This window comes from Abramis brama (genome assembly GCF_963993115.1).
Source record: "Abramis brama genome assembly, chromosome: 13".
Taxonomy (NCBI): domain Eukaryota; kingdom Metazoa; phylum Chordata; class Actinopteri; order Cypriniformes; family Leuciscidae; genus Abramis; species Abramis brama.
This window is the reverse complement of record NC_139975.1, coordinates 19,962,501-19,974,754: the sequence shown is the minus strand read 5'-3', so window position 1 is coordinate 19,974,754 and position 12,254 is coordinate 19,962,501. Positions and strand designations below refer to the sequence as shown.

Below are 12,254 nucleotides of genomic sequence, written 5' to 3'. Positions count from 1 at the left end.
TTACCTCCTTAAAGTGATTCTAAATGTAATTTTGTTTTCAATGTATTGTTGAACAACATGCATTTGTGTTTAATGTATAAAATGTCATAAAGATTTATGCTTTTTACTTTATCATAAAAGTTTGTAGTATGAATTACCGAGTTTGTAGTGCTGTCTTTAGTTTGTGCACTCTTGTTTTCATGTTAACAATTCACGTTCTTGAATATAGTGTGAATTGAAAGAGTCTGAACATAGATAAACAAAATTTATTGATAGCCTAATAGCATCAAACAAACAAAAAAACTACAGATTTATGTTAATAGACATGTGAACAAGCATGGGTTATTAGTAGGTACATTCAGTCTCTGAGTTTCACTGGATAAGACTAGTGTCCCGACTGAGTTATAATCCATTTAGGCCTTCCCAACAGCTTGACCCTGAGCCCGCTGGTACTCCTGCTGTAGGCTGGACAGAACTTCCCGATGCTGATCCGACTTCTTCTCCATCTCCTTCAGTAAAGTTTCATAACGCTGACTGAGATGAAGAGGAGATCAGTTAGTGGTTGGCCTATGTGAACTACTCACTCATTTACAGCAGAATCAAATGCAATATGAGTGGTCACTATTCATACATACATTTCACCATTGATGTATTCCAATCTCTTGCCCACTGTTGCTTTGGCTTCATCTAGATCTTGTTTGACCAGAACAGGTCCAATTAGTTTGTAAACTGTATTTTGGCAATCCAACAAGGCAAGCTCCTACAGAGGGATGACATATGTGGTAAACCATGACAAACATAAATAAATTAACATGCAAATGTAGAAGATATTTGTATTGTAATTGTATTCTTACCTCCTTAACAATATTATTTTCAGTCAACTGTGCCTCCAGTTTCTGTCGTGCTGACATACTTTTACTGACATCTGAGAAAATAGAGTTAATAGTCTATATATTCACAATAAAGAAATGAGAGAAAGGACATTTTTGTGTGCGCAAAAATTGCAACGCAAACCAATTTAAAATGTGCACTACTTGAATCTAACACGTTTATACACACACTGAAAAACGCTTCTTTATTAAGCAGATCACTATGACAGCTCTGAACAGGTGCTGAAAAACTAAATCAAGCCCAACTTGAGAAACTGACAGTGACATAAAGACACTTCTAAGTGCGTTGTAAAAAAAAAATATATATATATATATATAACGATAGTTTTATGAAAATGGATGTTAATATGCACATGCACAGAGTGTTGAAAGGATTGCTAACATGGATAGCTAGCGTTGTGATATATACCTTTTTGCAGTTGTTGATATTTCTCCAGCTCAGACTGTAATTTCTTTTGAATCACTTCAGCCATCACACCAGTTATTCTGATTTCGGATCACTTTTTATCTGGATAACTACAAACAAAAATATATATCTTACAACAAAAGCAGTCAGCAGCACACGGATCATGCAGTCTGTCTGGGGCGCAGAGGAAATGACGCAATGTTCTTCATGTTTTGACAGTGTCACTTCGCCATCTAGTGTTGAAATGAAACATTTTCGCCCCCTCAAATAAACCTCTTGAAATGGCCATTAATCAGGAAATTATAGTTTGTCCTCATTTACTTACCAATATATTACAATATGTTATGTAGTGGTCAATATAAATAATTTTCATAATAAACACTACTAGATACCACCAATATTTACAGGCGTAGTCCCCCTCCTGTCCATATAGGGGCAGTCTATCTGCTTTTATCAAACCACCAGAAGTGACAGTAAAGCCAATATGGCAGCGCGCATGGTTCAAATACAAACGTGAAGGTCTTTTTCGCTTGTACGTGAACAAATATTATCCCACTTGCTGGTAATGTGAATTTCATTATTCTTTGTATCACAATCAAATGTATCGTTTGTTTTAAATATGTACATGAAGCTGCTTATTAACCATCGTTAGATTAATGTGCTATATGCATGCTATGATGTATTATTATTATAACTACCTTTTCTTTAAAAAGTTCCATTCTTTTAACAACTGTAACCGGTGTAAGCTACTACTCAGTGCTTCAGTTCTACTGTGTCATAATATCAGTCACTAATTCAAAATTGGGCTCTGTGTTTTCCCACTATTTACTAACGTGACCACGATATCTTCACAAATATTTATGTTTGCATGTACTAAATATGTCAGTGTAATGTGTATTATGTGATGATACATCCTTCTTCTTCTTCTTCTTTCTTTTTTTTTTTTTTTTTGTTGTTGTTGAAGTTTTTACAGTCAGCATCCTTCAAAAGACAAACTGTCTTGTGACTATGTAGCCCTACCAGTCATGTAAAAAAACACTTAACATGAAATCAAGTCACTCTGCACTTTCATTTACAAACTCTCTTCTTTGTTTTTTTTGTGTTTTTTTTGTTTTGTTTTTTTTGTCATTTTGGTCACAAATGTTACTGGTGGTGGGATTAAAGGGATAATTCGCGCAAAAATGAAAAACAAAAAATAATCATTTAGTCACCCTCAAGTTGTTCCAAACCTGTATGAGTTTCTTTCTTCTTTTGAACACAAAAGAAGATATTTGGAAGAATGTTGGTAACCAGACGGTTGACGGCACCCATTGACTTCCGTAGTATATATTTTTTTTCCTGCTGTGGAAGTCAATGGCTACTGTCAACTTTCATTTTTGGGTGAACTATAACTTTAAATGTGACCCTGGACCACAAAACCAGTCTTATGGGTAATTTTTTTAAAATTGAGATTTATACATCATCTGGAAGCTGAATACATAATCTTTCCATTGATGTATGGTTTGTTAGGAATAGGACAATATTTGGCCGAGATACAACTATTTGAAAATCTGGAATCTGAGGGTACAGAAAAATCAAAATATTGAGAAAATCTCCTTTAAAGTTGTCCATTTCTATTGGCAATAGTGCTGCATCCATTCACAAAAATAAATGTTTTATATATTTAAGGTGGGAAATTTACAAAATATCTTCATGGAACATGATCTTTACTTAATATCCTAATGATTTTTGGCATAAAAGAAAAATCTATAATTTTGACCCATACAATGTTTTGTTGGCTATTGCCACAAATATACCCGTGCAACATAAGACTGGTTTTGTGATCCAGGGTAACAAATGGATTATTTTTATTATATTAACTGGAATATTTCCATTAACCAGTAACACCAGAGGTAACACCATATGGGTAATTCCATGTCAACTCAACCAGAGGTCCCTGGCTCAAATCTTGGATTTTGGTTTTTTTTAAAATCTGTAGACAAACATAAATAGTGATGTAAGCCAAAATATTAAATATCACAGGTGTATTTTTAGTGAGTAATCCACTATTTTGTAGAGGGGTGGTCAAAATGACCATTTTCACCTGAGATCTGTAAGCAAATTACAGGGGGGTTAAAATTAAAATGACTTTAGAAAGATGGCAGCATCATTATTTTATTTTTGCACAGAGATTGGTAGGTATATTAGTTAAATATGTTGACTTTAGCAACATACTTTGTTTCATATGCCAACAGTGACAGTTCTAAAAAATGGCAAAAAGCACTTCTCTTTTTTTTTGCCTCAAGTTTGCATGCCTGTAATGCCTTTAAATCTTGTGTTTTTCTATCAGCTCATTTGCATATAACATACCTGTCTGAGTGCAATAAATATTATTTTTCTAAACTTTGCATGCCTGTAACTCTAAACGTATTTAAGATATCTTATACCCTTCTAGATTCTCATCCTTAATAAACTTTTCTTTTGAAATTTTCAATTTTAGGGCCCTATATAGTTCAGTGAGTCCCATAGATATGGGGATCTCAAAGCAGCTGCATGTTCAAATTGTTGAATTTTACCCATTTTCAATGGTCAAGAAACAAATGTAGATGTAGATAGAACTTTTTAAACAGCTGATAGTTATTGTGTTTAAAGAAAAATGTCTGAAAAACAAGACTGTAGTTACGATACTGCGTATTTGAACTCTTGGTAACTTCAGAGGCTGTTAAAATGAACAAAGATCTTCCAAATATCCATAAAACTGATTCAAATAAAGATTCTTATAAATAAACTTTTGAGAGCAAGTTAATCAACCATTTTCAGTGGATTTTCTCAAAAAATGAACAAAAATCCCATCTTCCAAATATCCCTAAAGCTAATTCAAATATAGATTCTTATAAATAAACTATTGAGAGCAAGTTAATCAACCATTTTAAGTAGATTTTCTCAGAGTTATGTTTTATGCAATTCTTTTGATGGAGGGAAACAAGATACATTTCTTATTCTTCGGACATTCCACTTTAAATGCAATAAGTATCAGCTGTGTGTGCAAAGTGAACCACATTTGGTTTTCAATCACTGAAAATTCAACCATTTGAACATGGAGCTGCTTTGAGATCCCCATATCTATGGGACTGAACTATATAGGGTCTTGAAAATGAAGATTTCAAAAGAAAAGTTAATTAAGAATGAGAATCTAAAAGTATATTAAGATATCTTGAATAGTTTTAGAGTTACAGGCATGCAAACTTTGGAAAAGGAATATTTATTGCACTCAGACAGGTGTTCTATACAACTGTGTTGATTGAAAAACACGAGATACATTTCTAGTTTCAACATTATTTGTTCTTCAGATATTCTTCTTTAAAAGAAAATGTGTAGAATTTACTCATGGAGCCACATTAAGATCTCCATATCTCTGGGATTTAACCATTGAGGGCCTTTAAAATGGAGATACCAAAAGAAAAGTGTAAGAACCAGAATCTTAAAGAAACTTCTTGAGTTACACTGGCATGCAAACTTTAAGCAAAAAAACACAAGAAGTGCTTTTTACCAATTATTATTTTATAATAATATATAAAATAATTATATTATTATATATATTATTATATATAATAATACCCCCCCTTCTACAAAATAGTGGATTACTCCATAAATAAACACCTGTGACATTTAATATTGTGGCTTTCATCACTATTTATGTTAGTCTTTCTACAGAAAAAATATTAACAAAATCAAAAATTAGAGACGGGGAATATTCCAAAATTTGGTTGATTTGACACGGAATGACCCATATAGTTTTAAGTTTCACTGTGTTTTTTATATGTTAGTGTTTATGATAGTGTACTTCTGTGTCGTAGTAATGTATCAAGAATACATAAATCTGAAAAGTCAGATTCTTATGTAGATAACATTTTATGAGGTGAGTCAGAGTGACAGATTGTTTTGTGCAGGAGTGGTAGCATAATAGTCGTCATTAAATGTAAGATGCGATAGTCTTCTTTCTTACTGTGGCGTGGATCAACAAGAAAAAATGTAGGCCAGGTCTTGATTTTGTCCATTAGGAATTGATTGGATTGTTGTTGTTTTGTTATTGCTGTGATGTCATGATGAGTGACAGGTCGTCCCGCCTTCACACCAGTAAACGCATCATCAGAGAATAGATGTTGTTTAAAGATTACGAGGGCACATGAATAAAATGTGCATGGATTAATCATTTAATAAATACTGCAATATTCCATAAAATAAAAAGAATTGTCAATTTTGATTTCATGATGACTTTAAGGGTCTTTGCTGTAGGTTTAGTTCATAGATCAGGAACTGAACAGCTTCTGACTGGGGTCATTATAAGCCCTTGTCCCCAGATTAGATGCTATTTCTGCCACCAATGACTAAACGATTGGGTGAAAAGAGAAAGAGAATCTTGTACCTGTTGTTCTGGAAATTCTTCTGAAGGATCTGTTAGGAAAAAAAGTGACTAAAGTTTAATTAGGATCATTTACGTTCGATCTTAACAGTTTGTGTGCCACATTTTAGAGCTGCTTTGTTGTAAAAGACCAGATTTTGACACCATATAGCAAACCTGTTTTGTGAAAGAGCCTGAGAAAGTGCTCAGTGCTGTTGCTCATTTTACATGCCAAGAGAGGCCTTTCTTAAAAACAGCAAAAAAATGGATTGCTTTATTCTGATGGTCAGAGAGAGAATGGAATATGATCATTCAAAACTAAAACGGAACTATTTTTAGAACACTATACATTCTACAGTTTGCCTCAGGGTAAAAAGAGGAAAAATTGTGATACTAATCAGAAACCTGACCTAAACTAAATTCTCTGAAATTAGTGCTAATTTGAACCATAACATTCCCACATGTTGATAATTTTGTTTTTAAATTTGATCATTGAATCAAGTGCTGATGAGTGTGATAATGGCGTTATGTTTGACACGGTGATACTTCAATGGCATTTGAGTGTTTCTGCTGTTTTCTAGTTTGCTGTTTTAAATTAGGAGGTAGTTTAGCTCTTTGCTGAGGTTATCACAAATTGCACTCTGCGGTGTTGTCAGAAATCAATATGCACCTGGAGGGTATCACAGGAATTGAGCAGAATTCTGAAACACCAGCCTGCTCACTGAATTGCGACGTCTGTTGCACCATTGTTTGTTATTGAGAAGAGAATAACAGAATCTCAGTTTTTATCTTGTTCTCAAATCATTTAATTGCTTATAGTGTGCAGAGCACATGTTTTCATTCACTGTTGTAACCTTTTTGCGAACGTCAATTTTCCCATATTTTCCCATTTTGTGCAAAACGCAAGCTGGTCGAAGAAACTAAATCACTTTACCAGTCATTTCAGTTATGCATAAATGTTTTATATACTTTCCTCCTCATTTATTTTCCAGCTTTTGTCTACTTTGCGAAAACAACAATTGCTTGTTCAGCAGTATTCTAAATGGCTATTCTTGCCTCAACAAACATGTTTTCCCATGTCTGCAAGTTCAATTTGTCTCAAACCAAAAACAGATATATCAAGAGAGTTAGAATCCAAATGAACTGGCTGGCTTTCAAAAGTCGGGCTGTAAATCTATATATGTAAATGTGAAACTGCAGAGGGAATGATTTTGAGGTTCTTAAATCACTTCATAAAGAGAGTCCTGTCTCTCTTTGTGATCTTAAATCAGGAATGATGTAGCCCTGCTAATGCCATTGACTCCCTTGAGTGTTTCATTTTCCATAAACCAGGTTTTATCCCTTTGATGTTTGAACAGAACAGAGGTAGGTATGAGGTTTTTCTAGTAATATGGCTTTCTCTGAATTTGCGTATTAATTCTCTTTACTGAGTCTAGGGATTTGTTTTTTTGGCTAATGGACAAAATGCTCCAAAAAATAAATAAACAAACCTGGCCCACATTCATCTATTGCTAATGGTATATTGCCCTATTTTCCAGTGCAATTTAAAATCCCAGAAGTTGGCATTACTTTTTATCATTGTTATGGCTAAGATACTTCAGTGTAAAACACTGCAACTATTCATTTTCAGGTGCCAATTGTTTGTACACCTACTTCATTATTCTCTGTAAAAACAATGCAGAAAAAAATCAAATATCACTTTGACTATAGATTGAGTTGGATAGTAAACAAGCAAATGTGAATGTACTATGCAATGATGTTTCAGTGTTTTCAGGAAATTAAATTAGCCTGAAATAATTTTATCATAAAAGGCAAACAAAGCTTAATTTTCACAGATGAAGACATAGCAGCTGAGTCAGTACATTTTCATGACTCCATAAATAAATATATTTTTAAGATGTTTGATTTTTTTATATATATAAAAAATATATGAATTGTTATTAAATATTGAAACATTGAAAATGTTATTCAAATATCAGTCAAATGAAAATAGGGAATTAATGTTTATTTTTAATCAATTGTTTGTACTGACTTTGCTTGCAAGGAATTGTTTATTCAAGAATTTAATTTAATTAATTAATAAATTAATTTATTTCAAATAAATGCTGTTTTTTTAACTTTCTATTCAGCAAAGGATAGGAAAAATAGAAAGAAAAAAGCAGTTTCTGCAAAAATATTAAGCAGCAAAACTGTTTTCAACATTGATATACTGTAACAATAAGAAATGTTTCTTAAGCACCAAATCTGATTTCTGAAGGATCATGTGACACTGAAGACTGGAGTAATGATGCTGAAAATTCAGCTTTGTCATAAAGGAAATAAATTACATTTTAAAATGCACACAATAGAAAACCAACAGCTAGTTTAAATTATAATAATTATTAACAATATTAATGTTTTTACTATAGTCTTGGTCAAATAAATGCAGCCTCGGTGAGCACAAGAGACGTCTTTCAAAACATTAAAATCTTACCAACCCCAAAGGGACTGTATTTGTGGCGTTTCTTATTTCTTAATTGCAATGATTCAAACAAAACATGTTTTCCCCCCCCTGAAAATACCAAATATTATTCTCAAGCCGTTTAATCTAATTTGGAAAGCTGATGAGTGCTTCAAAGCAGTAAACACCGGAAGCACAGTGAAGTTTGACAGAACATGCCTGCAGTCCATATTCACTGAATTTCTTTTCTTTCATGTATTTTACATCCCCATCACGTCAACAGAGTTGCTTTCAAATGGAAAAGAAATTTCATGCATGTTTCTTCAAAACAGTCAGACACTCTGTTATTTTCGGCACCAAGTAACCCCCACCCCAAAAAAAAGTAAATTGGTGCCAAACACAAATAAATTGCTTCAATTCAACTCAGGATTGTTGATTGTCCTCTTTTGCGTCTGAATATGTTAAGATACTTGGACCTCCTGCCAAGAAGTAGAGGTTTATCAGCAGCCCCACCGTCCCTGACTGCCTCTTAAATTGATTCAACATGCTTTTTAAAACAGCAAAAATATATTTGGAGAGCAGCGTGAAATAGAACAGCGAAAAGAAGGGCAGGATGTGATTGGCGTTTTAAAGAAAACACAGAAAGTAATTTTTAACGCAATGCATTCCCACAACTGGTGATTGCTGAGCCTAAATCTGCTGGTTCTGCTCTCCTTAGATAACCTGCATATTCTGAGATCCAAGACGTTTCAGTGCTTGTGAAATACTCTTTTTGCTTGTCTCCTTGCGCGCAGATGCGAGGATTAACTTGGCATTAAAACCAATGGCGCGTTCCAACATGTGGCTAGCGAGGTGTGTTTATTTCACCCCTGTCCTCATCTCCCTTGCATTTATGAATGTATAAAATAGTGAGGTTAACCTGGGAACAGGGCACTGTGAATAATTTAGAGATCTCGTTTTCACCTGGGTTGAACAGTCACAAAATGAGTCAAGTTCTAACGTCATATTTGTAATTGGCTGTGCTGTGGTCTGGCGAATGGCGTTGAACACGTAGTGGCTTTTATTCCATTTGATTTATATCAGATTATAGGGCGTGTTTTTTATGAGTCATGCTTCACCATGTGCATACATTTCAGGCCTTTTCCATCACTCCACTAATTGATTGAATCATGTAATTGAATTTAGTCTTGAATGAAAAAAACAGGTATTACCCTTTCGCCCTTTGCGTGAGACACTAAATCTGTGCGTTTTGGTTCTTGGTGGCTGCCGTCCAATCTTCTCCATCGACCCTTCCTGATGTAGACCCACAGAGCGCTAGCTAACTGTAATGGATCAGCAGAGTGCAGGGAATTGTTGAAGGCAGCCAAGCACAGAAGCTCCTCGAGTGCACGGCACACATGTGCTTTTATCCCTTATCTTTGAAGGTCCCTAGGTTTCATAGCACTTCGTCTCACGACTGTCTTCACACACAGCATCTCGAGATAAGGCCACTGTGCACTCCTGGGAGAGCTTTTATGGATCATAGAGCTTTTGTGTGACTCACTTTTCAACCTCTGGACATGTATTGATTTTTTTGTGTTAAATTTTTAATGGATTAAGGAAACCTCAATAATTACCTTTCCCAACAGGCAAAGGGGACGGACAGACGAGTGGCAGGCCAGACACATAGACAATATGTCTAAGATATCTAAAGCGGCCAAGGCAGTGAAAAAGTTGGATACTGGAGGCGTCATCAGAGCCATTGTAAGGTCTGGACAGGCGGCTCCTGGGCCTCCCCTGGGCCCCATTCTGGGACAGGTAAGCTTTTAGACCTCTCGTTTTCAGCATTGATTTCATTTTTGTGTGAACTATCCCTTTAGTCTTTATCCAGTAAATCATGAAAAACTGGACAAAGCCATGTGAGATTATTGGTTAAAAAGAGTGGGAACCCTGAAGAACATAGAGTGCTTTAGGAATGATTTTTGTAGACCAAAAACAGGAACCAGTTTGCATTTTTTTAGCACATCCGGTTACATCGTCTTGAAGTTTTTTTTGGTTAAATGCCTGAAATAAGGTAAGTGGTTAACACAAGCTCAAGATGGTTTCATTCACGTGTTGTTCTACAACATAAAATACACCAGAAATACCCTTGTGATGTTTTTAAAGGGGTCATATAATGCCATTTTTGTACAAGTTATTATGATTCTTTAGGGTCTAAATGAAAAGTTTGTAATACACTTCAATTAAAAATTCTCATTAGTATTGTAAGAAAACACTCATTTTACCTGGTCAAAAACAGTTCTGTTTTCAGCACGCCATTTAAATGCATGTGTCTTTAAATGATAATGAGCTTTGCTCACCACGCCCCTCTGTTCTGTGCGTACACCATTTGTAATAACACAATAACCATAACGCGTTGTTCATTATAAACTTGGGATTATGAATTATATTGAGAACGTTGTACATAGAAAACATGCCGTAATGTACCCTGAGTGTAAACCTTAGCCGCATTCATTGTGAAGCGTGCTAGCGATTTGCAAAGATTAATATAAATATTAATATAAAGGTTAATAAAACGTTACACTCACTTCTTCTGGAGGTTCAGCAGGAACACGAATAGTTGGTACCGATCCTTTTCTCAGGAGCAGCTTCTTAGCAAAACCAGCTTTATACTGACCCTCCTTTATAAAGCAGTCTGGTGAGAAATGATTTGCGCAAACATGAAAGCATTGACGTTGATCGTGGGGAATATTTCCTTCGAAAACAAAACTCAGCCACTGCATCTTCAGCGGTTCAGATTTAGGAACATCAAAATGACTGCTGTGTTCGTTATTACACCCAAGAACAGAACACCACAATCGCTTAGACGCCATTCTGCTCCAGCGTATCAACAATGTCCGCGCGGACTATGATGACAGCTCGCTCAGGGCGGGTCTGTGTTGAAACGCTGCTGTCAATTAACAATCGTGGGAGGGGCGTCCGACCGTGTGACGTCACACGGTCATACGGCTCGATTTGAGACGGGGAAAACATATAAGGAGATTAAAAAAAGACCACTGGATGGATTTTTATCATTTTATGATGGTTGTGTACAGGCACTGCCAACACACATTTCAGTACAATCAACTTGTAAAAGTGCATGTACCATTATATGACCCCTTTAAAGCATTTACTCGTCTCAAAAAAGATGGTAACTGAAAAAGTTGTCGAAGCTTATTGGTAGTGATGCTGAAGTCGTGTGACTGTGGTATAGTTCATTTATAACCTATGTTTAGCTTTTTACTTCTGGCAAATGTATTTAAGCTTTGAAATTCATAAAAGTTGTGTTCATTTGTGAAGATTATCATGATGAATGAATCATAAACTGTTGCTGAGGTTATTTTCTGCAATAATCCAAAAGGATTATGGAAAAGTCTTATTGTGTTTTTGTTGAGGGAACAAGGGTTATGCCAACTTCTGGGTTGGCCTATTAAAAAAACACAGATTACAAGTTTCAAGTTCTGTCGTCTTCTGCAGGAGTTGAATGTTCAGAACGAAAATCTGATATTATATATTTTACCACATCTTTTTATCCCTCTTGTTCACAGAGATCTGATGTTTCTCTAAAGGTTTTTTTTCTCCACCACATAGGGACTGTCATTTAGCCCAAAGTTCACACAGGCTTACCTCTGCTCTCATTTGTAAAGCACATTCATAACTAACAAGCTAATTACAGCTGTAATGATGTCATTACAGTCCCTTGCCCATCATGATGATAATAAATGAGACACATTTTCTTCTGCCAGTGCAAGTCAACCTGGCCTCCAGAGTGATCTTGCCTTCTGAAAAAAGCTGTAATGAACTAAATATGAGGTGTAATGAGTCTCAATCAAGCAAAGCAGCACCATATGTCCGTGAAACACGCACAGTCGTGTGTTTGTGCATGCGTCTACACGTGCTCTTGTAAGCTCTGTTTGAGCTCTGCCATCTTTGGCTCTACTTTTATGTGTATTAAACTGTAAATAAATTGCAGCCAGCAGGCCTTCAGCTTACAGCTCTGGCCCTTTAATCTTCCCGCTTTCTCCCTTCTTCGTTTCTTTCTCTCGTCTGGCTAACCATCCCTGACAGGGTAAGCGCATAGAGGTAGGCTGCCTGTCGGCCGGGGGGCAAATTTAAACAAACGAGAGAAATAAAAGAGGG

General features: G+C 35.4%; 2 protein-coding genes across 2 annotated transcripts in view; one reads left to right on the top strand and one right to left on the bottom strand.

Moving 5' to 3' along the window:
* Positions 1 to 231: 231 nt before the first annotated feature.
* On the bottom strand, positions 232 to 1,470 carry pfdn6 (prefoldin subunit 6). The gene is made up of 4 exons (XM_084132497.1): positions 1,279 to 1,470; positions 834 to 904; positions 615 to 739; positions 232 to 513 (listed from the first exon to the last, which is right to left on the bottom strand). Exons 1-4 carry the CDS (start codon positions 1,340 to 1,342, stop codon positions 393 to 395), a joined length of 381 nt encoding a protein of 126 aa, XP_083988623.1. The 5' UTR covers positions 1,343 to 1,470; the 3' UTR covers positions 232 to 392.
* Positions 1,471 to 1,735: 265 nt separating this feature from the next.
* The window catches only part of mrpl11 (mitochondrial ribosomal protein L11), a 34,961-nt gene continuing 24,442 nt past the window's right edge, over positions 1,736 to 12,254 (top strand). The window contains exons 1-2 of the mRNA XM_084132942.1: positions 1,736 to 1,837; positions 9,725 to 9,893. Coding sequence (XP_083989068.1) covers positions 9,771 to 9,893 — 123 coding nt within the window. The 5' untranslated portion in view covers positions 1,736 to 1,837; positions 9,725 to 9,770. The remainder of the gene's footprint in view (positions 1,838 to 9,724; positions 9,894 to 12,254) is intronic.

Excerpts from the sequence above, each read along its gene's own strand:
- pfdn6 (XM_084132497.1), bottom strand. The coding sequence starts at position 1,342 with ATGGCTGAAGTGATTCAAAAGAAATTACAGTCTGAGCTGGAGAAATAT. Across the intron at positions 905-1,278 it reads ATATCAACAACTGCAAAAAG|ATGTCAGTAAAAGTATGTCA; the intron begins GTATATATCACA and ends CTATTTTCTCAG. Across the intron at positions 740-833 it reads AAAATAATATTGTTAAGGAG|GAGCTTGCCTTGTTGGATTG; the intron begins GTAAGAATACAA and ends ATCCCTCTGTAG.